This window comes from Chelon labrosus (genome assembly GCF_963514085.1).
Source record: "Chelon labrosus genome assembly, chromosome: 6".
Lineage (NCBI taxonomy): Eukaryota > Metazoa > Chordata > Actinopteri > Mugiliformes > Mugilidae > Chelon > Chelon labrosus.
The window spans coordinates 23,767,747-23,793,504 of NC_140342.1; the positions used below are offsets into that span (position 1 = coordinate 23,767,747).

The 25,758-nt window shown below is 42.9% G+C and overlaps 2 protein-coding genes across 4 annotated transcripts in view; both read left to right on the top strand.

The window, feature by feature from the left end:
* Window positions 1–247: 247 nt before the first annotated feature.
* LOC311489004 (kinesin-1 heavy chain) lies at window positions 248–20,828 on the top strand. The gene is made up of 26 exons (XM_084545897.1): window positions 248–671; window positions 5,416–5,503; window positions 5,591–5,664; window positions 5,775–5,879; window positions 6,530–6,578; window positions 7,169–7,224; window positions 7,338–7,425; window positions 7,537–7,661; window positions 7,779–7,883; window positions 9,947–10,092; window positions 10,184–10,332; window positions 10,430–10,617; window positions 10,979–11,047; window positions 11,184–11,390; window positions 11,988–12,131; window positions 12,214–12,405; window positions 12,495–12,612; window positions 13,226–13,281; window positions 13,434–13,543; window positions 13,743–13,844; window positions 13,971–14,031; window positions 15,240–15,311; window positions 15,425–15,529; window positions 15,625–15,841; window positions 15,989–16,124; window positions 17,768–20,828. Exons 1-26 carry the CDS (start codon window positions 546–548, stop codon window positions 17,769–17,771), a joined length of 2,892 nt encoding a protein of 963 aa, XP_084402023.1. The 5' UTR covers window positions 248–545; the 3' UTR covers window positions 17,772–20,828.
* A 2,141-nt stretch (window positions 20,829–22,969) lies between these two features.
* The window catches only part of LOC311489656 (rho GTPase-activating protein 12-like), a 55,394-nt gene continuing 52,605 nt past the window's right edge, over window positions 22,970–25,758 (top strand). For all 3 annotated transcript variants that reach the window (XM_084546837.1, XM_084546838.1, XM_084546839.1), the window contains exon 1: window positions 22,970–23,162. The gene's annotated coding sequence lies outside the window, so the exon portion shown is untranslated. The remainder of the gene's footprint in view (window positions 23,163–25,758) is intronic.

A 25,758-nucleotide genomic window follows, 5' to 3' on the forward strand; every position in this document is an offset into this window, starting at 1 on the left:
CATTTTTTGTCATTACAACAGCACTCTTTTTAATTAGCATAACTACATTTTGTATTTTTTTTGTTTCCATTTTTTTTCTATTTATTCTGTAGCTGTACACCAATATAAAACAATTTTTTTACATTTATTTTTATATATATTTGTATTTTTTTTCATTACAGCAACATTTTTCTTTGATTATTTATCTTTTATTTTTTCATTACAAGAAGCCGGTGATGAGGGGAGCGCCGGGTTGACGTCATCGTGCTCCACATCCACGGCAGCAGGAGGGGTGAGGTGTCCAGCCAGCACAGCCAGCCAGCCAACAGCCAGCCGCTGATCCACCGGTATCATGGCTTCCTAACAGGAGGGGGGGAAGCGACCGAGAGCAAAACAAGGATCTTTGCTGAACAACCCGACACCATTATCGCCCTTTTCCAGCAGCTGAGAGTGGGACACAAGGGGCTCGGCCTCCCGTTTCGCCTCCCCCGCGGCCGCCCCCTGGGATCCAGGATATACTTTAATATTTTTTTATCGGTGAATTTCCATTCGTAAACCCGTGGAAGATGGCCGACCCGGCGGAGTGCACCATCAAAGTGATGTGCCGTTTTAGGCCCCTGAACAGCTCCGAGGTGACCAGAGGAGACAAATACATTCCCAAGTTTCAAGGGGAAGACACCGTCGTTATCGCGGTGAGTTATTTCGTGTCGGCTACCTATTTGACAGAGCTAACACCCCCCCGGCTCACTCGGCCGTACGCCATTTTTGATTGTCTCGCAGCTACGGTTGTTAGCACCTTAGCTAACCTTAGCTAGCGTTAGCAGCGCTGACCTGCGTTGTCCCGCCGGCCCTCGCCTCCGGCCAACTTCAAACACCCAAATCAAATATGTGCTCATTCTGTTTTTTTCTGTTCTTGGACTCAGTCAGGAGCAGAATTAAACTTTAACACCTCTAAATAAAGCAGCTCAGGTCGCTGTCGCTGCATTAAAGTCACTATTCGCAGTTGCCCTGTCATGGCTAGCGAGCTGTCATTCAACAAAGCCACAGACACATCGGCAGGTTAAAATGTCGCCGCCCGGGGTTAGCCTCCCCACATCCCTCCACGCTATTCACTGCAAAAATTATCACCACATGAATTATTAAGTAGCCACTTACTAAGTCACCATAAAGCTATTAATTGTGAACAGTTTGCGTCAGCTTAAAGCGTAAGCCAGCTTTGATTTGGTGGTAGCTAGCAGGCGGATGGCTAGCGAGGCTAGGCCAGCTGGTAGTTGACAGATTAGCCGGCCTTGGCTAGCTGGCTAGTTTTAATACTGTAGCTTAATTAAAGCTAACATTAGCTAACTGACCGGCTGGCTATATAACCAGCCTTCCTGTTATCCATGTTGAAGTTAAATATTATAAGGAACACAAATATACATCTATTAAGGAATAAGAACAAAAGGCAACCTCAAAATAATAATAACAAAAAAAGGGAGTGGATGTGTGAAACTATTTGAGTTTTGTTGGCCTCCTCCAGTGGCTAGCCACTTTGAAGTTCAACAACATATCTGTATTTTTTTAAGGAAACACCTCTGTTTTGTTTTCAGCTTAAAGATTGCAGTCTCCAGTGTGATTGGCCCGGTCTCCTGATACAGACCTTTCCAGCGCTTGATAAGGATAAAAAAGGGGGCTTGGGCACAGTTTCCATTATGACAAAAGAAGGAAATGACTTTACAAATGCGGTGCCAAGTCATCCCCACTTTATTAAGTCAACAGCAACAACAAAAAAAGCCATTTTAGGTCAGTTTTGACATGATTTGCACTTGATGCTTTGCCATCTCAGGTATATACTCGAGGTATTACAAAGGATCTGTTTGCACAACTTGGTCACATTCGTATGGTTGACCTGAATTAGTTTGGCTGTCTTCTCTTCTCCCTCGTGATTGCAATATAAAAGCTAAGAAGCTAACCCGACAGTGATAAAGTCATAAAACATAAAAAAAAAAACCTGGTTAAACATTAAGTTTTCCTTAGCAACACACCCAGCTATCTCTTTTTGGACTTTGGTGTCTTTGTTATATGCTCTTTGTTATAAGCACACCTTTAAAACAGTCTCCAGGTCAGTAGAAACCCTTGTTCTATTGTTTCTATTCATTCATTTGGCCGAGCAAATATGAATCACCTCCCTTTTTTGGGTTAAGCTTCTATTTTTCGAGGATAATTTTAAAAAAAACAACGGGACTATTCATCGTCCATCGTGCAGAACGGAGACAACCGTGGTGGTGGTGGTGGTGGTGGTGACTTCTTGAATAGTTTTGCTGACTTCAGGCCTTTAACTAATTGGCGTGGCGTGCAGTCTGTGCCCATAAGGCGTGATGTGGCCCTGCCCAGTTCAGAGTGCCAGTCATGGTGGCAAAATACCAGCAAGCGTTAGAAGGCAGAAGTTAGTAACCTCTGCTTGGTGCATCTGCTTTGAGAAGGGCAACGCAGCAGCAGCAGCAGCAGCAGCAGGCCTCCTGGGTAATCCCTCCTGTGTTTGCTCTCCTGGTTACCAGCTGTTGGACCAATCAGAGCAGGGCATTTGGCCGGGCACTGGGCAGTCTCTCCGGGTGGGGAGGGTTAATTATTATGATGTGCTTTGTTTTGTACATGCCCTTAGCGAGGGTGACTGACTGATGTAGCACACGTTTTTTTTGTTTTTTTTATCCGTTTTGAAACAATCTAGGGCGTGGACGCTTTACTCGGGATGGAGCCTCTGACTACACTGCCTGTAGTAACGACAACCGACTAGCAGCTCCGCTTTAGCGCTCTCAGTAAAACTGAATAACCGCTGATTCCCTCTCGCACGTATATATTTGTTCGTCTGCCTCTCTTTTTCCACAAAGGGAGGCAGATGAAGTTTCCAGAAGAGTTGCTTATGGGGTGGTGTAACTAGCTCCGCTTGCCAGCCGAGCGTTGCCAGCGTGGTTATTCATTATTTATGAAGCCGTTACTTCCTCGTCAGTAGTACGCACACAGGTCAGGTGGCTCTCCCTCGTTGTGCCGTCACATTTCCTATTTTCACACGGCTGTCCTGGGACGGCCTACGAGAACAGCAGTGAGCTGCGTTAAAATAGAGAAATGGTGGAAGTGGATGAGAGATGGAAAAGTATTGGGAGAGATAATTAAAAGGCCTCCTACCAGATTTAAACATGTTAATAGTAGGGATGTCGATCGTATGTACGCTTTCAGTACTCGTATCAACATGGGAGTGGACACATTTGCTTGCTTTATGCAAATGTATGTTGTTATTATTATTGCAGCAATCTCAAACAAAGTCAAATACTGTCTAGAATAACCTCAAAGTTAACTACGTGCTCGTTTGCGGTGTTTCTGCGTCGGGTGTGTGCCAGCGGGTGGCGTTTGTCGTACTCTGGCGGCGGCTCGGTTCATGTTGACAGTAAACGCAGGTGTCTTTGTCCTTGTTTAAGAAAGCCGTCGTCTTGACGTGGCTGAGGTTGTCAATCGGACGACACGTTTATTTTAACTTTCGTGATTTCTCAAACTGCGGGTTGAGCTGAGGCTAAAATCACATAACTCACACTTTAAAAAAACAGCGTTAACGGGATTGTGGGCTGTGAATCTTTATTGACACCTGTTCCAGGATCAAAGTTTGCTAAAAAACTAAATCCCCTACTTAGATTTTAATACTTTATTAAGACAAGAGTCATGTGAATGGTGCAGATTAACCTTGAACTGTGTGTTAGCGCCTAGACTCTTCCCTTGGGTCGTCTCATAACAAAGCCATCAAGAGGAGGAGGAGGAGGAGGAGGAGGAGGAGGAGAACATGACACAGCACTTCACTACATTTCCCTGTAATTACAATTTCAGCTCGTAATCCAATTAGACAGAAGTGTAGGTAACAAGGCCAGTAACAATGAGGACTTTAAACTCAGGCCGCGCCGTTGTTTGCCGACAGCGCCTGGCAGTCCCGATAGCGGGCTCTCGTCTGTGGACGGGGTTAATTGCCGGGACGTGCCGTAGCTGGAGTGAATTACAAACATCTTAAGGTGCTGCTGGTTTGAATTTGCAGCGGGCCGTGCTTTAGATGTGACCTTCTGTCGGGAGGGATTATGAGCCGCGGTGCAAACTGAGGACAGGCGTGGCGGCAATAAGTCTCTTCCCGGTAAACGTGCCGTAGCTTTTAATGCCGGACTGGGACACGTTGGTGGTTTGACCTTGAGTTATGAATGTGTTATTACTGGACTTAAACGTTGAGGCCTTCAAGGTGACACTGCTAATTGTAGTAGTACAGAGCAAGCTGGCGTGAAGTTGTGCCAGTTGTTTCAAACTAGAATATTATTAATGAGGCTTTCTTGCTCTTAAACTCCTAATACATCTCAACACCACCCACGAGGCAGGAGACGAGATGACTCAACCGGAGCTGCATGTCCCCAAAAGACGGCCTGCCATCTCGGCTGAACTTCAGAATTGCTTGTCGCATCAGTTTAGTTGCCATTTTAAATCCAGCCATTGATTGCTATCTCGCTGGAGTTGTGTTTTGAAGGTCTGACTCGCCTGTGGAAATATCACAGTCAGCCGCACTCGGCCTGTTTGAAGCAGGCTGGGTCTAAAATTAGTACCGAAAGCTCCGGGTACAGTTTAGTTCTTTTATAAATGCAGCGCAGAGGTTGTGTGATAGGATAGCTGCCTTCAGAGGTAGAGCTGGAAGCGATTGAACTGACCCTTCTGATTGGTTTGCTGACCACCAAACCAGGCGACTCCTACCTTTTGTCAAATCCTGACTTCCTGTCTTACCGTCGTTTCTAGGTCAGACACAGAATAGAGTCTTGCCGGCTTTAGCAAGGAGTACTCCCTTCTCTAGCTTTCAGTTTTATGTGTCGTTATCTCCTCCGCTGTACCCACACTCGTCAACTATATCTGTTTTCACATTTTTGAAGAATCACATCTCGTCATAAGAGTAGTAGCCCTCTTGTTGGCGGTCAGTCGCCCAGTCCGAAGGCCAAAAAAGGGTCAGCCAAGTCGACAACAACATCAAATTTGTCAGACTTTATCAAATAAAGGCAAATATGTCCGAACAAAATATGATTTTTAAAGGAGAGACAAACGCATTGTGAGAATCTTTTAGGGGGGAAATATGTGGTGGGTTGATAGGGGCTGCATGCGTATGTGTTTTCTTTAAGTAAGAAAACTCTCTAAGCCGTGTCAGCTGCTCCTGCTCATGGTATAGTGATTTAACAAACAAACAACAGGCTACTGTTGCTGCTGCACAACTTACAGTCCGTCTGACAGGAAACACCCGACACATTCTGGGTGTTAAACACACTGAACAGCGAATGACTATTACGTTACAGTTGCTGGATGAGAGTATGGGCTTCAAATCTGTTTATAGGTGTGCTCTTACTGGTTTTATGTTTCTCACTCTTCTTCTTCTTCTCCTTCTCCTTATTCCAGGGTAAACCGTACATGTTTGACAGAGTGTTTCAGTCAAGCACATCACAAGAACAAGTGTACAACGCCTGTGCCCAAAAGATTGTAAAAGGTGAGGTCTCTCTTTTAATATATGTATTTTTAATAGTGCTCTACTTTAACGATTAACAAACATTAACTTCTGTGCGGCGTCTTCTAGATGTTCTCGAGGGATACAATGGAACGATTTTTGCATACGGGCAGACATCATCTGGCAAGACACACACCATGGAGGTGAGGACGATGTCTGAGAACGGATGGTGTTGGTTTTCATCTCTGGAGTGTCTCTGTGTGTTTGTGTTCGAATCAACTCCCTTACGTCCGTTTTGCTCCGTGTTTCGCAGGGGAACCTCCATGACACAGATGCAATGGGCATCATCCCCAGGATAGTGCAAGACATCTTCAACTACATCTATTCCATGGACGAAAACCTGGAGTTTCATATCAAAGTAAGCGCCTTGAACTCTCTCAGAGAAGCAGTCGGATGAAGCTCGGCTAAACGGCTGAAACGGGTTTAATTTGATCCAGCTGCATCCTCTAAAAATGAATCATTCAGTTAATTTCTGACACTGACTGTTGGAAAATAAATTGAACATTACAGTCATGAAGGAGGATTTAGTGCAGGACTGTTATATTAGAAAGCATTCATTGTCACCACTAAGTTTCCTTCTACACCTAACGTTTTGGCAACTGAGCGTATGTGAATAATGAGTCAGTGAATACAACCAAGCTACTTCCTGTATTGCATTACTTGACATTTTTTTTTTGCTTGAGACAGTTGAGTGATGAAAGCTTACACCAACGCCTCACCTTCTCTGAGCTCTGCTCTCATGTTTTAGCTCACGGCGTTAAATATTTTGAGCGCTTTTAAAATATCTTTTAAAGAATTTAGAAACAGATCCACGTCTTGAAATGTTTCTCCCATTTGGGGCCATTCTTAGTTTTCCGTTTCCCGTTTTAATTAGGAGTCAAAGGCTTCGTTGTTTTGAACCATTTGCAGTTTTATTAATCGCTGTTTACGAGTAAAAGTGTATTTATTGATTTCTTAGTTTGTCTTGGCTAGATCCTCTGGTAATGAGGTTTATTCCTTCGTTCGCAGGTTTCGTATTTTGAAATCTACTTAGACAAGATCCGGGACCTTTTGGATGGTAAGTGGCAAACACTGACGGCTAATTTCCTCAAGCTTTGTTAGCGGATGTGTCGGAGCGAGCTGCTAATAGACTGTGAAATTAAATATAATGAGCCTCGTGGGCCAGTCAGCGTGGATAAACATAAAAATAATTCAAGTTTTAAGCTGACTCTACTAAACAAACTACTCCAAAGTGAATATATTTGTGCCGAAATGAGCAGCAGAAACTTTAAAATATCTTTTTCTTGTATCTGTTCTTACATTAAATTATATTTCTTTACTCAGCAAGTCTTTGTGCTCAACAAATGCAGTTATCTGATAACAGCTGATGTAGCTCATCTGTTTTAATCTATACAAACCGACTCGGTGCAAGTTCCTGGTTCAAATGCTCTAAACTGTCCAACAGGACACTATTGGAGACAGTCTGAGGTGTGACTGCAAAACAAAGAGATTCAAATTGAGGCAAAGAGCAAACATTTTAAACACACAAAGGGACGTAGACTCAATACGACTTCTGTTTACAGTACAGCTGTTTCAATGTTTGCGTTTCAAACGTTTGAGGTTGCACCGTGACTTTGTCTGATGCATTTATTTTTTTCTGATTTCCAGTGTCCAAGACCAATTTGTCCGTGCACGAAGACAAAAACAGAGTACCCTATGTCAAGGTGAGACCAACCCTCCCATGTCGCATGTCAGAGATCTGGTAAAACCAGTTTGAGACGAGGCCAATAATCCAACCTCACATTCTTCTTTTTCTTCTTCTTCTTTTATCAAACAGGGCTGCACTGAGAGATTTGTTTGCAGCCCAGATGAGGTCATGGACACGATCGATGAAGGCAAATCTAACAGACATGTAGCAGTTACAAGTAAGACACCATCCCACTGTTTGACAACAAGCTGCTTCATTAATCCACACATTCCTCTTTTTTTTTTGAGCCCGATTTTCTCTTGACCCAAGTGTCTCTTCTCCCCTTTAGACATGAATGAGCACAGCTCCAGGAGTCACAGCATCTTCCTGATAAACGTCAAACAGGAGAACACTCAGACTGAGCAGAAGCTCAGCGGAAAGCTCTACCTGGTCGATCTTGCTGGTAGCGAAAAGGTAAAATAAAAGCATCTCTGGCAGAATTAGACATGTTTGTTAGCTCCAGCTGTAATTTGATCGTAATCTGTTGTAAGCTACGTTATTTGCCAACACCGAGCTTTCTGTGATTCCCAGGTCAGTAAAACAGGAGCAGAGGGAGCCGTGCTGGACGAAGCTAAGAACATCAACAAGTCCCTGTCATCCCTGGGAAATGTCATCTCTGCTTTGGCTGAAGGAACGGTCAGTAACTCTGCTTCACATCTGGTTAGGTTACACTATTAGGGTTGCTTCTTAAACACACAGGAAGAGAGAAGCAGCTAGCAGTGACTAATCTCAACTTTAAGACGACGCAATTGAGGCTTTGACCGGTGAAAGTGGCTGATAAAGAGTTCCCCAAATGTTTGTCACGAGGAAACGCCGTCCAAGATTTTGGTTTCTACCTCCAGATCCTCCGTGCTGATAGCAAATCTGCAAGAAGAGCTAGCTCCGTCCGTACACTAGATATGTTTTTATGTTCTGCTTGTTCCAGAAACATTTAGGGAAGGAGGTGTAGAATCCAGAGCCTGGACCGTCCCATAGCGACCACAAACACTTTATATGTTTGCAGGGCTTTACAGAGACCCACTTATGGAGTATCTTTGTGGATTTTGGTCTCGTATAAATTGTGTTTCCTAATTGAAGTTGCTGTGACACACTTAAATGTCTTTATTACTGGACTTCGCTTACTCAGCACAGTAGCCGTTAAGTCTTTCATATCCTCAGGTGATGATTTCTCCCATGTTTTGCTACAGACATCCTCGTTAATACAGACAGAAGTACAGTCAGTTCAGTTTACCGGCTGCTCTGCCTGGAGCTTTGTGTGCATCAGCGTCCCTTTCTGTTTTCTTCACCGTGAAAGTGTCGTTTTCCCAACCATCTACGGTTCCTTTGTGCTGCACAATCAACTCGAGCAGATAAAAAAACTTTCCTCCAAGCAATGTTTGTGCTTCAGCTGTTTCATGCCGATTTCACCCCTTTCACTTTGATCAACAGTCGGTTTGTTCTCCGGCCAATTCGCTCTGTAAACAACCTGGGGCCGACTGCTGCTGCTGCTGCTGCTGCTGCTGCTGCTGATGTGTTTGTGACGGTCTAAAACAAACGAGCCTTTGTCCGGAGGTGTCTCACTCGCATGGTAGAATTTTGAAGAATAACTGCTGCGGCTTAGCCTTTGTCGGCGATGCTAATCATATATCAAGTTATCGTTTTACCTGCCCTCTAGGTTTACTAAACTCGTGAGAACTGTAATACAAGACGTTGCATCCTGTTGGCTCAGTGCTGGAGAAACCACAAAGCTCTTCTTCTGTTTCAGGGCAGTAGCAGCAGCAGCAGCAGTGTGATATCCCAGTTTATAGTAGGGCTGAGTTTAAAAGAAAAATACTTTTTCCAGTTCAGATTGGCTTTCGTTTGAAAGATCCAATATCGATTCATTAAAAACCTCAGAGATCCTAAATTATTTCTAAGAAAACAGAGTCTTTGTGGTTTTAGACTCTAAGATAAATAAGAGTTTATTAGTTTTTCGGTTTCAAAAGCAAAAACCTGATATGCTAAACAGGTAAATTTACCTTTTGTCCAAGAAAGAGAACTAAATGAGAAAACAGTCGTTATTTGATTCATCTAAAACCAGAAGTTTTTGTAGGTGAAGAAGAAGTTGTCACTGATTTTGTTGTTCTCTACAAAAGAAACTTTTCCGTTGGTCAAAGCGGAGCACGGACATGACTTTGGAACAATATTCAGATGTAATTTTAGACTTTCTGACACAGGGTTTGTCATCTGAATTCATCTCTTGAACATTTTCTCTTCTGAATCTAGACGAGCACCGGGTTTATTAAGCAAGAAACATCCAAAAATCTAGTGCTGAACCCTGAACATGCCCCGGGCTGCTGTTGTAATGACCCACAAATTCCCACTTCTATTTTTTTAAATCACGTTAGTAGAAAAGAAATTCTCTAATAATAAAGTCCAATATTAACTTTCCCCTTTTTTTTGTTGTAGACTACAGAATAAAATAAAGGTTTCTTTTTCTTCTGGTTTTAAAAGCAAACTTGAAAATACCAAATTCTGTGGTTTGGACAAATATGCACACAAAAAAAAATAGTTAAATGTTGTTTCACTACAAAATTCATTAATTCTGTTACCAGACATGGTTAAAAGCCAAAAGCCTTGTGTGAAACCTTGACCTGCTTTCTAAGGGAGACAGCTACAATCTGTACTGTATGAAAGCTCACAGGGCCGATTACAACTTCTTGTGTGTCGTGCGTTTCCAGGCCTACATCCCCTACCGAGACAGCAAGATGACCCGTATCCTGCAGGACTCGCTGGGTGGCAACTGTCGAACCACCATCGTCATCTGCTGCTCGCCTTCCTCCTACAACGAGTGCGAAACCAAATCCACCCTCATGTTCGGACAGAGGTTAGTAAACCAGGAGAAGGACACCAGGCTACGTTGGTTTTATGAGTCCTTCTAGGTGAGATAAATCTCCCTCTTTTCTTCCGACATCAAGAGCAAAGACCATCAAGAACACAGTGACGGTGAACATCGAGCTGACGGCGGAGCAGTGGAAGCAGAAGTACGAGAGGGAGAAGGAGAGGAACAAGACCCTGAGGAACACCATCACCTGGTTGGAGAACGAGCTCAATCGCTGGAGGAACGGTAAAGCATTGTATTAGAGTAACAGCTTCCTTACAACGACCACAGTTGGATCCATCAGCGCCTCCTGAACATTCGTGTTCTCCCCGTTCCACCTCAGGCGAGAGCGTCCCAGTCGAGGAGCAGTTTGACAAAGAGAAGGCCCACGCCGAGGTGCAAGCCCTGGACAACATACTCAACGACAAGCCGGCCTCCACGCCCAACGTGCCGGGGGTTCGCCTCACTGATGTGGAGACGGACAAGTGTCAAGCCGAGCTGGCCAAGCTCTACAAACAGCTGGACGATAAGGTGAGGAAGAGTGGGTGACGAAGGTGTTTCAAGAGCTTCACGACGTGATTTCTTGAGCAGCGTAAACAATGTTAGTCGAGGATGACGTGCTCTGGTGGCTAAAGAATGATCAGAATGAGTCCCTCTGACTTTCTTCTTCATTTATCGATCAAATCTTTGCATGTTTCTCCCACTTGCTTAGATTCTCACATACTTTATTATATCTGAGCCTGATGGCAACGTCTTCTACTGTTATATAATGCCAAAGAGGGATTTTATTTACACTGCAGTCACGTAATCCATTTGGTTTAATAGCCGTCCAAAAAGCACGACCCATTACAAATTAAATGCTAATGTTGCTGTGTGGCTTTGCATTTTACAGGATGAGGAAATCAACCAGCAGAGCCAGCTGGCAGAGAAGCTGAAGCAGCAGATGCTGGACCAGGAGGAGGTGAGAACTGGAGGTCTAAGTGAAGTGAACTCCTCCATGATTGTTGTGGTTTCACAGATGTTAGGAAATGATCAGAGATGTTGAAGTATATAAAAAAAAAAAATATACTTATTCCCGTCTCCATCCTGCCCTTCAGCTTCTAAGCTCCTCCAGACGCGATCACGAGAACCTCCAGGCAGAGCTGAACCGCCTGCAGGCGGAGAACGAGGCCTCCAAGGAGGAGGTGAAGGAGGTGCTGCAGGCTCTGGAGGAGCTGGCCGTCAACTACGACCAGAAGAGCCAGGAGGTGGAGGATAAAACCAAGGAGTTTGAGGCCATCAGCGACGAGCTCAACCAGAAATCGGTGAGCCGGCAAAACATCGCAACATCCCTGAAGACTCACTGATGTTTTTTGTTTTTTGTCCTTTGTTTTCGGTTGTGTTCACATGAAACACTGTAATTAAACACAGGAGAACACACGCCCACCCAGTGAAACAGGCACACATTTAATGTTGCTGCATAGCCTTTATTTATTTCATCTAAAACCTGAAATCCTGCAATTTTTCTGCAAGAATTCAACAGAGAAGAGACGAGGCCTCTTGACTAGATGAGGAGTGATGTGTTTAGGATGCAGGGACATGGGGGAACTGTTAATTATAGCGTGGACTAAGATAGAGGTTTCTTTTTCCGTGCTGGAAAGACAAGTTGTCCAGCTTCACCAGACGCTAGAAAGAACATTCAAAGGTCCTTTGAGAGTCACAGCGTTGTAGCTGAGTCAGCAGTTCTCCTCTTCAAGAGGCTGATGTACAATCTCTGTGGACCAGCGCTGTTTATATTCACAAATGAAAAAGTCTTGGCTGTTTTGTAGAGGTCAGAGGATTACTGTTTTATATGCCGCCCTCCTAGTTCATAAATCAATGAATGAGCTCATTTGATATTCATACCATCTCTCTCCTTGCAGTCTATCCTGTCGTCTCTGGACTCTGAGCTCCAGAAGCTGAAGGAGATGTCCAACCACCAGAAGAAGAGGGTGACTGAGATGATGTCATCTCTGCTCAAAGACCTCGCTGAGATCGGCATCGCCGTAGGCAGCAATGACATTAAGGTACTGCACTTACTCTCTTTTGTCAGCCCTCCCTCTGTTCGTCTTCCTTCGTGCTCTTAACCCTCTCCTTCTGTCTGGTCAGCAACACGAGGGCGGCAGCGGTCTGATAGACGAGGAGTTCACAGTGGCCCGTCTGTACATCAGCAAGATGAAGTCCGAGGTGAAGACGATGGTGAAGCGCTGCAAGCAGCTGGAGGGCACCCAGTCGGAAAGCAACAAGAAGATGGATGAGAACGAGAAAGAGCTGGCCGCCTGTCAGCTGCGCATCTCTCAGGTAACTTCTTTAACAACCTGAATCAAGCTCCTGTCTGATCCCATGAAGATTTTATGTTCAGTATCACATGTTATCTCTTGTGTCTCTAGCATGAGGCTAAAATCAAGTCGCTGACCGAGTACCTGCAGAACGTGGAGCAGAAGAAGAGGCAGCTGGAGGAGAACGTGGACTCTCTCAACGAGGAGCTCGTCAAGCTCAGTGCTCAGGGTACGAGGGCAGCACTCAAAGTTTAAGAGAAGCCGTAGAATGAATATTTTTTGACATGAGACGACCTGGATCTGGTTTGAGTTTTAAAGGATTCATGATCCAGTTGCGGGTTTCTGAAACTTAACTGTGGATCTTCTGTAGGGCTCTGTATTGCTACTTGCTGTTCGTTTTGAGATATTTCAGCTTCTAAACAATGTGGCGTGAAAGAGATTTTCAGGTTAGGGGTATTTCCACCATAGTTTACCTTTTAGTTTGACATCATGCACAAGATCTTTTGTCCAGATCTTCTGTGTTGTTATAGTTAAAAACCTAAAATGCTGCCACACATCAGCGTTCAGGCGCGATGGTGCTTGTTTGTGGTTTCTGGCATGTTTTGGATCTCCCTCACACGTGGATTAATCACGTTGTGCAGCTGCGAGGAGATTTCAATTTGGAAAATAACTTTTTAAAAGCCAGCCCTGTATTGTGTGGAGTTGCTATGTGTGTGGCGGTTAAATGCTAGCGACAGAAAGTCTATGAAATCCTAAATATCAGTTGTTTGCATGCAGTAGCCAGTCTTTGGGTGTATTGTCGTCAAATAACGGGGACTCTTTTTTTTTTTTCTGATTTGCAGAGAAAGTCCACGCTATGGAGAAGGAGAATGAAATCCAGACAGCCAATGAAGTCAAGGTACGATCCACGTTCCCACTAAACAGGAAACACCACAACAAACACAGATTCTCTACAGATTCTACAATGCAGAGTAGTTGAACACAAAAACTAAATGTCAGCAGCATTGTTGGGTGACGCTTCATCATGTCACGTTTCATGTTTGCATTCAGGAAGCGGTGGAGAAGCAGATCCACTCCCACCGCGACGCTCACCAGAAACAGATCAGCAGCCTGAGAGACGAGCTGGACAGCAAGGAGAAACAAATCACCGAGCTGCAGGAGTAAGGCTTCAAAAATGTGTTGCTTCACTAAAGAGATGACAGATGTTTACAGCAGTTGCAAAATCGCAGTGGAAACAATATTCGTCGAGGGTTGCTCGGTGCAAAGTGGATATTGAGTTACAACATAACACAAACACGACACTTTAGCACGACACAACGCTGCAGTATCCTAACCTTCGTTGTGTTTTGTTTCTTCCAGTCAGAACCAGAAGATCATGTTGGAGCAGGAGAGGCTCAGAGTGGAGCACGAGAAACTCAAATCCACCGACCAGGAGAAGAGCCGCAAGCTGCACGAGCTCACGTACGGTTTAAATTCAATTTATTCATCGGCCAGATTCAACCGGTGCTGTCATTTATTGTCATGAGCGGTAATTGTATGTGATTTAATGGACTTGTTGTGTAATCATGTTTTATTGTCGTCATTCAGGGTGATGCAGGACAGAAGGGAGCAGGCCAGACAGGACCTGAAGGGTCTGGAGGAGACAGTGGTGAGTTCAGAGCTATTAACGGTAGAAGGGACGTCTCGGTATCACGGTCGATCCAGGCGTTTTTTTTTAAAAATGATTGTCTTTTCTTTTGTAGTTATTTATTTCAGATCTGCTGTAAACTAAAACCACGTCCCTGTCGCACCAAAACCACTTCTTCCGTTTTAATGGCGTGTTATAACTAGGGCTGAACGATTTGGGACAATAATCTAATTGCGATTTTTTTTCCCCCCAATATTGCGATTGCGATTTAATATGCAATTTTCTATTTATTTTTTATTTTATCCTCTTTTTTCCCCAACAAAACATTATGAATGATTTAAATATGAACAACACAATATTAGATACATTCAGTGTAAAATGTTCTTTCCCATAGTCTGGGCCTATTTGTTAGAATTAAATTAAAAGATGACTTGAAGTAAATGACATTTTTATTTAACTGCTCATTAGAGAAACATCTGTGGCTTTGCCCCTGTGCATTTAAAGGGAAACTGCTGTTTTTTTTACAACCTGGACCTTATTTCTAGCATAAAATATCATAGTTTACTCACCAATATCACTTTTGTTTCATTCGCACTTGTTCAGGAGATAATTAGATCAGCGTATATCCATATAGCGGGAGTGGTCAGCCTCTAAATAACGCAATATCAGCAGCAAAACTCATTCATTCTGCCAATACTTTATGATACACTAGTGCTATTCCTCATTGAGTCCAGAGTTACGTGTTAACATCATCCGGGGTCTGTAGATTGACCTACAGACCCTGGATGATGTCTTCTGACCTGGATGATGTCGTCTCTGAGCGGCACACGCACCCGCTACGGTCGGCTTGTTTACCAGTAATTTGCTACCGCTGTGGTTCGTCCACAACCTCAGAATCAGACAAATATTGAGCCATGTTGCAAAAAAACTAGAAGTGGCAAATTGCAGGTTAACAAGCCGACTGTCAGCGCCGCTCAGAGACATCGTCCAGGTCAGAAGCTTATCATCCGCGTCGCTCGCGTCACGTGACCACCTTGTAATCGCGCAAGTTGCGGTTAGAAAGTCACATTTTATCATATCGCGATATTATCGCAAATGCACTTAATCGTTCAGCCCTAGTTATAACACTGGGGGGTTACGTTCCCTTTAAATTCATCCATGCATTCATTCATTGTTAAACTCTGCATTTGCACACACATTTAAAATCCTCATGTCCTTTCGTGTTCCAGGCCAAAGAGCTGCAGACTCTACACAACCTGAGGAAACTCTTTGTCCAGGACCTGGCCACCAGAGTGAAAAAGGTGAACCACGTTATCAGTTATCAGCCGATGATAGGAAATTAGTTTTAAAACAACTGTGTATATATATATCTGTGATCAGGAGAAGACAAACATTTTTTTTTTATTGTGTGCAGAGTGCTGAGATGGACTCGGACGACACAGGTGGCAGCGCAGCACAGAAACAGAAAATATCCTTTCTTGAGAACAATCTTGAGCAACTCACCAAGGTTCACAAACAGGTATGAGATACCCGCGCACACCAGGAGGATTCTGAAGATACAAACCCAGCTGGTGGGTGATGCAGAACGCTAACTGATTTCTATTTGTCCCACAGCTGGTGCGTGATAATGCAGACCTGCGCTGTGAGCTTCCTAAACTGGAAAAGCGTCTTCGTGCTACGGCTGAGCGGGTCAAGGCCCTGGAGTCTGCTTTGAAGGAGGCCAAGGAGAACGCCGCCCGCGACCGCAAGCGCTACCAGCAGGAGGTGGACCGCATCAAGGAGGCCGTCAGGGCCAAGAACATGGCCAGGAGGGGGCACTCGGCCCAGATCGGTTAGTAGACGAAGATCAGGCCGATACAGAGAAAATAATTCCTCTGCATGTGATTAGATCGTCCAATCAAAGCCACTTTGTTGTAAACACTAGTCCTCATGGTGAAGGAGTGATACTCAATAGTCCTCTTCTGTCTCGTTCCTCCAGCCAAGCCCATCCGGCCCGGGCAGCAGCCGGTGGCGTCTCCCACCCATCCCAACATCAACCGCAGCGGAGGAGGCTTCTACCAGAACAGCCAGACCGTGTCCATCAGGGGAGGAGGCACCACCAAACCCGACAAGATGTGAGTTGAGACGGAGAGCCGTGGAACTTGAAAGGGTCTTTATGTTTGTCCTTAATAAAAGGAACATTTATAGTCCGGGTATATCCAAACAACAAACAAGCTGAAACAAAGACAGGAACCTCTCACATGAATACTGTCTGTTAACGACCAGATATTTACCTGTAGTTGGAGGAAACAGTTTTGATCCGGTTTTCCTTCCTCAGTGAACTGTACTTTAATACCTATTAATGTCCATAGACTCCAGTCTCAGTCTGGCAGATTATAATCTCAGTCCAGGTTTCCTAAAAATTGAACATCCATTGACTCATATTATCTTATCGCTAACAGACCCTAGTCATGTGAATTTCTACATTTCTTCTGTCTTAATAAAATAAACTAATTCAGATGCTATCCCAACTGTTAAAATCTATTTATACGGTATATGGCTCATAAAATAAGAGTATGCGTTTTTTTTTGTTTTTATCAGTCTGTCTTTAAATTACCGTAATAACATGGATATTGGATTTAGCGACAAACAGCAGCAGCCTGTGCTGTTCATGTACAGCAGGGGTGTCAAACTCATTTTAGTTCAAGGGCCACATGATGATGGGGCCGGACCAATAACACGATAGCGTATTTACCTGCAAATAACGACAACTCCAAATGTTTCCCTTTGTTTTAGTGCAAAGAAGAACATTATGAAACATCTTAAGAAAAATAAGTGCAACAATTTCTCTTCTAGGGTTCAGTAAATCTGTGTGAACCCCTGGAAGAGCAATTGCTTTTATTAAATTGCGGTTAATACCTTCAATGTAATTTTTGCACTTCGCAAATTCATCCCACGGGCCAGATTAGAGCCTCTGGCGGCCCGGTTTTGGCCCCCGGGCCGTATGTTTGATGATCTACAGGGATATTTGCTGTTGAGACGTGGCAGTCTATGGACAAATGTATGTAAGATTAAATAAAGTATCAGGAAATAAATCCAGTTTATAGTAAACAGTTGACTTTCAGTCTAACTTTGCTAGCTAGCTCTTACAAAGTTAAGCTAGTTCATGTTACGTCTGCGGCCGTTTCCTCGTGTTTTCACCAAGTCTCAACTCTGAACAACTAAATAGCTTCTCGTGCTACGAGCCGTTTTCTCTGTCAGGTTAAATTCAGTACAGAGCAGGTGAGTGACCTGTGTTTGTGGAGGGTCTGGAGGGAGAGAGAGGTGCTTTAGGGAGCAACAGGAAAAACAACAGAAGCGCAAAGTTCTTTTAAACGTGCAAATATATTTTCGATTCGTTCTAAGACAATGGTGTAGTAAATTAGACCTTTATGGACACTTTATGGGAAACACTGTGTCTTCAAGAAACTCTTCAAGTCCAGTTGTCTTTGTTTCAGCTTGTTTTTGGAATATACCGTGACCTGGACGACAAGCAGTGAAAGAATTTCCTAATCTTTGCACATCTTATACAGTGCCGCTTAAATAAACAAACTTAAAATGATAATATTTCAGTTCCATTTGTTTCCTTCTTTGGCTAATGTCACGACTCGTGAGAGAATCTGTTGATGTTTTGAGTCATTTTATAGCAGAAGTGTTGAACACTCTGCAGGGTGCGGGCGGCGCTGTATGTGTTAAGTACGACGTATTCGCTAACGGCCTCCTTTCTTATTGTCTGCAGCTGAAGAGCAGCGGGACAGAAGGACGACACCACAGAAGAAGCCAATATCAACCCCCCTCCCGCCCCGCCCCGACAACCTGTCATTCCATAACAGCGAACAGGCTCCTCGTCGCTGCTCTGGAGCCACGAAGGAGTTTTTGAATTATAAATATATATATATAAATATTCCCCGGCCTGTACAGCTCCAAACCCCACCACCCACCTCCTCCCCCCCCTTACACACAAACAAACCTCCACCCACCCTCATCATGACTTATCTCTTTTTCTCTTCTCTAAAAAGAAAAACAAATAAATAAAAGAACAATTTTAACTTACAAAAAGGCGAGATAATATTCTTATCCACCAAACCAAACGCAGTCTTGAGTGCAGCCTTGGCGAGCGAAACCGCGAGCGACTCGAACGCGTAGCTTTCTGTTTGTTGTTTTTTTTCTTCTTCTTCTTTTGTTTGGGTTTTTGTTTCTTTCCTTCGCGCAGTCCGTCGTCATCCGTCGTCGTGCGAGTAGTTCTGCACTGTGCCAAGCTGAATGTAACGGTAGCAAGATCCGAGAAAATAAACACGTAAAGCAAAAAGACCAAAAAAATAAAACAATTATTATAATAATAATAATAATAAAATAAAAAGAAGATCGTACCACGGGAACTAGCTTGACCCCTATAGGCTAACCTCTGTACATTTCATCGTTATTAAATTTATTCTTATTATCGGTTAACCACACTTTTCTCTGGATAGATTTTACATGCTTCTTTAAGGAATAATAAAAATATAAAAATGAAAAAAAAAATAAAAAAATCAAAGCGTTTTGACTTGACTAGATGGCGTCGAGCACTACTGTTGTGTCCGGTCTTGTTGTACAGATTGTAAAATTGGCACTACTGCACACGTTTCCCCAGAGAGGTGAGAAAACGGCGAGAGGAGAGAGAGGGGGAGAGAGAGGAGGAGCGGCTGGAAAAAAGAAGGATTTAAAAAAAATATATATATATATAATACATACACAAGAAGGCCAAGACGTGTGACGGTGTACTGTAGATGTATTTAACTAAATACCTGTGGAGGCCGTTTGTTTTTATCATTAAGTTTAAAAGTTAAACCTAAACTCGGACGAGAAGGAACGTGAGGAAAGTAGACGGAAGGAGAATGATCCGGTAATTAACGCGACACACTTCCACCTTTTAGCCCGTGCTAAGTAGCTAAATGTTTTTACTTCTCTCAGCGGTCGATGATAATGATGGACACTATTTATATATACACCTCTTTCTCTGTGAGCTCGCAGGCTGCAGGCGTATAGACTGATGGCACACGATGTTTGTCCTGTCCTGTCCTGTCCTAGCTGGGTCCCCGTCACTCGCTCTCTCTTGGGTTTTTGGTCGACTTCTTTATCAAGCGTGCCTCGCTTCTCCCTTCGTCCCGCCCTCCTCTCATTCTTTTCTTTTTGTTGTTGTTGACCTGTAACTGTCCTGGCCCCTTTTTTTTCGGTTGTAAATTTTCCAGAAAGCGACGTGTCATGCTGGGTTTTATGTACTGTACCTCTTTCATTGTTCTTTAGTCGGCGTAGGTTTATGTTTTGAAGGTGGGACGGCGGGCGGGCGGGCGGGCGTATGGGTTGGTTGGTTGGGTGGTTTTGGGGTAGCGGGTGGGGCTTGTCAAGCCGATGGGTCGGACCTTTTTGCCGCTGATCAGCCAATCAGGGAGAGCAAGGGTCAAAAATTGCACAATAATCTTCATGTGGAGGAAGGGTTTGTTTATTTAACTAGTCAGGGGGTGTAGGATTCATTTTGTGTTTTGTTGTATTTTTTCTTTGTGTTTTCCTTTAAATTCCTACCACAGATTTGTTTTCTGTTGTTTTTTTTTTTTTTTTAACCCTGTGAAGCCCCAGTGCATTGGCAAAGAGCTCGTTGTGATTGTAACCCCTCCCTCCCCCTCTCCCCCCCTCTTCCCCCGTACGGCATGAGAACACTAACATCTTGTGCAATATACTGTAAAATACACTGTATATCAGTCGACTTGTGTGGCAGGTGTGATCAGGGTGCGCTGTCGGCCGGCGTCCTGCCTCTTTTCTGTTTAGCTTTTGTTGTGCTGGCGCCTCGGTCTCTGAGTGTTGGAATACAGACGCTCTTTTTTTTTTGACTGAGACCAGTGGAACAAACGTTAACCTCGAAAAAAGGAGGATCAGATTTCAGCTAGAAGGTGTCATACTAAATACTTGTTGTCATCTTTTAACAGGAAATAGCACTTCTTCACAATGTCTGCACTCAGAAAAAGGAAAAAAAAAACACTCCATATGTGGCTGGGTTTTTATTTTAATTATTTTTTTTTTTGACTGGAGGGGAAAAAAAAAGAAGTTTCCAAAGCCCAGTGTGTGGAACTGTTTGTTGACATTAGTAATAATTTACACGCTACAAGCTGCAGGGAGGAGTAGCTCCCTCCTGTTGGTGACAGGACTGTGTTTGGTGTCTATCGAGACGGTTTATACTCTCTGTGTAACCTTCTAGATTAGTTAATACTCTGCAGCATGGACCTCAAAATGTTTATCCTTTGACCTTCCACCAAAACTGGATATGAAATGGGGGAAAAAAAAAAAGAAAATACAACTCGTGGTGTTTACCTAAAAAGTAAAATTTTGCATTGATTCTAAAATTAAAAAAACAAAACAAAAAGTGTAGCCACTTTTTTTTATTACTGTGTAATAGTTGGTCAATTTTTAAAGGGCAGTTTTGGGGATCCATCAGTGGACATGGTACTGGATCATTCCTGGGGAACTGGGGCACAAATAGCAGGGCTCTGATAAGGACGGAGATGGGAAGTCAATGAGATCACAGTTTTGGATTGACTGCATGATGTAAATGTATGTGTGATTAAATAATTATGAGGAAAAATCATGCCTGTGTTTGGTTATTTTAATGCTGAGCTGACGTATGGATGGATGTTTTTGCTTGGTTTTGTTTAGGAACAGACAAAGTGGTCTCAAAAGTGCAAACGATGTACAAAATGGAATAAAAACTGCCTAATTTAAATGCAAGTCTGATGAACAGCACTCAAAAATAACACACGGACAGAGGTAGTCAAAATAAAAATGCTAATGTTGCAGGGGGTAGATTATTTGAAATAATACATAACATCCCTGAGCCATAAAGGAGCGGATGTAGTTTTGAAGATTTCAAGTAAAACAAAAAAATAAAAGTAAAATCCCGCTTTTTGCAAGGAGAAGAAGTAAAGGCCAGTACAGTTCATTTAAAAAGTATTCAGCCAGTTGGGTGCTTTCTCCTTTTATTACTATTCTAAATGGAAACATGATCAATATAATTTGGCTTTTTGTTTTAATGAGACTTTACAAAAACTATTCCCTACTGTGAAAACATTTCTACAAGGTTATAATTAAAAATATATAATGTAAAATAAGTGAATGTGTAAATATTCTCACATCGGTGTATCTCTATGATTCATACTGTCTGCGTGGACAGGTCTCAGTTGCGTTTACACAGCTGGTAGCTTCAGTTTTACGCCATTTTTCTGCTGCCAAACTGCCCAAGCTCTGTCAGGCTGCACAGGGACTGGATGCAGATGAATGTGGTTCGGACTCGGCCACTGCAGAACACTCACCCTGTTGTTTTAACAGCATCATCATGTAGCTTTTGCTGTTTGCGTCAGTCGAATGACCAAACGTGTCTAAACACGAGCATAATAATCTCGTTTAATTTCATCCAGCTAATTTGTTTTCATCCCTGTTAAACATTCGGTAGTTAAAACAGTTTGTACGTTTATCATTTACTGTATTGTTATTGTGCTAATTACATTTTGATGACTACGCCAGGAGATTAAAGGTGTTGGTGTCCACTTCAGTTGGTCCAGTAGTGTAAATAAATAAATAAGGTAAAAAATAAATAAATAAATAAATCTTCAAAACTAATAAATAATATTAGTTGCTATTATCAGGAGGTGTAATTTTAGAGTCTATTTGATTTTTAAAATAACTTAATTTCATTGGGAGGTCGTCCTGGAGGTTTGAGTGTTGCCAGGCAACCATCAATCTTATTCCGGCCGGAAGTAGGAAGTAGCCCCATTTACACTAAATTCGGCTGCAGCTAAAAAGTTAGAAGAAATATTTTTCTCGTATGTATCAGCGGAATTTGCGTGTCTTCGTAATTCCATTCATATATACGTTGTTTGGCCAGAATTATAAAATGTTTCCCGTGATTGCAAAACAAGCGGTTAAGTTCAAGCCTAACCAGCTAACTCCGAACGACTGCTGGTTGCCTGGCAACAGGACCTTTAGCCGGAAGAAAGAAATCAGCCGGCTAAAAGGCTAATTCGCATAAAAATGGTTGTTTTTAGCATTTCGTTTTTTACAGATTAAACAACATATTTATAGTGTGTTAATAAGTGAGCTTTAAGACGTGCTATAAGGGTTGATTTAATCACAATTTAGGGCAGAGCCAGGATCATTCCCGACATTTGTGCTAAGCTAATTTAGCCAACTGGACCATATAGCAGGCATTTGATCTATGGGATCAAGAAATTTTGTTTTTGTAATTTTAATTAGCACTATTTAAGTGATGGAAAGCCAGGATGAATTTTTTGACGTACGATTTATGTTTTAATAGTCTTGAGAAGAGCTCAATTATTAAAAGCTGTGATCATAAAACCGCTGCATTAAAAGTCTTAAAATTAACTCTAAGCTGAAATAGATCACATAAGTGTTATACTTATATGTATTTATTTATTTTTATATTTATTTATTTATTTAACCGGCGTTTCAGTTACGTGCAATGTATTTGTAGTTACGCATCAGTACCACCAGGGGGCGCTAACTCCCCGTTTGCAGTGTGAACACCTGAGGGGGCTCGGACTTTAGAGTACAAAATAGACAAGAGTTCTCACTCTGAGTGTATTTCCACAAAAAACATTCACACGAGTTAATGGGACCGCTAACGCATACACAATATGTATATTAGCTTAACACCAACAAACTTGCATTGATAGTCATATAGTGTGTTTGTATTTTTGTTTGTAATATCGACTTTGAAAGTGCGCGTGTACAATATGCCCTGACTGGACCGGAAATCGGGTCACTTTTTTTTTTTTTTTTTTTAAACTCCGCCTGAAAAATCAGTGGAGTGATACATCCTACACAATAGACGATCTTTGCTCGAAGGTAGTTGCCGAAGTTGTCAGGGCAGGCGAGGAGTCCACGGGAGCGAGCGCTGCTTGTGCTGTGTGGATTACACCGGCCAGGGAAGAAACAGGAGGAACGAGAGCGAGAGATATCTGACAAACCTGACAAGTAGGCAACGAGTTTCACACGGTGGCCGTCGGATAGGAAACTTTACGGGAACTAAAACCTCTCTCGGGACCAACGGAGTGCGCTTTCTATATTCCCCCGGGGATCAACAGAAAAAGGTAAGGTGTTTGGGACACTGAGGAATGCTGTAGCCAGGAAGCTAATGAGCTAGCTAACGTTAGCGGCGGATTAAAACAGGACTGGTGCGAGCTGGGAACTACGTGTTAACATTACAAAATTATGAGTTTAAGACAAAGCCGAGACGTTGACTCTGATCCTGGAAGTGTACAACATATCCCCAGGGTTAATGAAGTTCAGAGGACAGCTGTACACACACCAGGAACTGTTCAATAAACTAGCAAAACAGAAGCAAAGGTGTGCTTGCTCCTTATAAATCTGTGAGATTTTTGATATCAAATGGGGAGGCAGTGAGATTAACCTGCAACTCTCAACCTTTACATATGACTAAGCATATATATATATAGTGGATGTCTGAGGGTTTGTGGTTTTAAATTGCAGAATTAATCACATTAGAGCTGGTTGATGTACTGTTTGATTGACTATTTAAGCAGTCACTTAGCCTGCAATGAAAACTATGACTACGCCTTTCCTGTCAAGACATTTAAGTTAGTTGTGTTAATCGTTTAAACTTGAGAGCAGTGACATTTCTTTGCAAATGCAGAAGCTACTACTTGTCCAGCTTTTAAAATGATGCACTGATTTTGGATTAATTCATATGTTAGTCAGTTAAAAGTTGCTGGAGCAGCATTAGTTTTGATCTTTTACCATTTTTTAGTGGAAAAATCAAATATTTCCATATAAAGAGAGGCTGTAAAGTAAGTTTGGGCATCTTTTATAGACTAAATGATTTAGAAAAAAATGTGTAAAACTTAAGTTACAGCCATACATTTGATTATTAAAAGTGGAATGGGTAAAGCTAGTTTGAACTTTACTAGGTCAAGACCTCCTCTCACGTCGAGCCCCTAAACGCGGCCTGTTTTACATTCTTTTCTTTACGCCGTGCGCTCTCATTTCTCCCTCTTCCCTCATTAAGTGAGCTGCAACCGGCCGTGGTGGGCTGAAGTGTGACAGATTGCGGTTATAACAGTCGCTGGAGACCTCAGGGAGTTGAGTTTCGAGGAAAACTGTGGCGAGAGGGGTGTCTAACTGGGGCAGCCCGGGCCGAATCCAGGCTGCTGCTGCTGCCGTTCTGGGCAGCGTGGGCCTATATGTGATGTGGTTGCGTGTGAAGGTCGCAGTGCACCACTTGGCTGTTTCTGCTCATTCCTGATGTTGTAGATTGTTGATCCGGTTCTCACAGAGAAGTTAGTGTTCTCGCTACTCTAATGATTGAAAAACATTTTTTTTGGTCTCTCGGGTGGAGAAAGATTGAGTTGTGAGCTGAATATTGGAAGCACAGCGCCAGCACCAGCAGCTACACAGCAATATTAACATTTTCCGATTGTTAAATTTCATTCCAGTACGATGTTTAAAATAGCTGTTTCGCCAGTAGACGTGGAAAGTACCAACGGGTTTCACTCTCCCTGGTGAGAAGTGGGTCGTTAAAAGACCCCAGTGTTGTAGGTTTTTAGGTTAACACCGCCCACAGATGTTCCCCACCAGTCATTTAGAGCTGAAGAAGCCACTTGGATGGGTGGTGAAACATCTTGAAGAAAACTCAAAACAAGTTGGTTTTGTTTCCGTTATGCCGTGACCCAGATGAGTTCAGGAGCTTCACTGACATTTTGATTTCATTCATTCATTCATTCATTCATCTTCTGTAACCGCTTGTCCTGTGAAGAGTCGCGGGGCGGCCGGGGCCTGTCCCAGCTGTCTTTGGGCGAGGGGCGAGGGGCGGGGTACACAGGTCGCCAGTCTATCGCAGGGCTACATTTTGACTTTATTCTTATTAATTTATTGATTCCATCTTTTGCGACAGGGCAACAAATCACCACTTAAAATGATTGGAATGAAACTTTCAGAAGGCTGTGTTTAAAGAAATTCTTAAATTGAAAGATCTGATACTGATTCATAAAATCTTTGGATTGACTTTTAAATTATATTCCACTTCCTGCATCCTTCCTGTTAGAAATCTTGCCGTTGTCGCGCACTGAAAATCGTCCACGTGTGTGAGAAAGACCCGAAACACGACAGAACCTACAACTCTTAAAGCTCCACCGGGCCCCGAAAGCTGATGCGCGGCAGCAAAGAGCTGGACAAAAGCAAAGCCACATGCAAGATGTGAAACTAGAGGTCAGATATCGTGGAAATACACCACAAACCTCCGGAACCAATGACAACATTAGTTTTGTAAAAAAATCTCTTTCATAACTTAGAAAATGTGTTTTAAATCTCTCTAAATTAAACCAAATTCACCGGAATCAGGATCTCGTGAATCGAAATTGCGCAACTTTTTTGGCCCAGACACAGGCAACGTGAGGCAACTTAACCGTCTCCCTTCGTTGCCGGTAGTTCGTTGAATTTGGTTTGGTTTGTTAGAACCTTAAGGGTAAATGTTTGCCTATCTAAAACTGTTTATCTTGGTTTTTAGTCACTAAAAGCATTTTTTGTTTAAGAACTGAAAAAGTTTCTTTAGGTTGATCGTGAGAAATATAATTTGTGACTGTTTTTAGACGTCATACTTTTCCAGAAACACATTATTGTCAAAACTTGCCATCAGCTGTTTTCTAAAGGATTATTATACAAAAACAAAAA

Coding starts and splice junctions, on each gene's coding strand:
- LOC311489004 (XM_084545897.1), top strand. CDS start 546: ATGGCCGACCCGGCGGAGTGCACCATCAAAGTGATGTGCCGTTTTAGG. Junction 13,282..13,433: donor AGACAGCCAATGAAGTCAAG/GTACGATCCACG, acceptor GTTTGCATTCAG/GAAGCGGTGGAGAAGCAGAT. Junction 13,845..13,970: donor CGCAAGCTGCACGAGCTCAC/GTACGGTTTAAA, acceptor GTCGTCATTCAG/GGTGATGCAGGACAGAAGGG.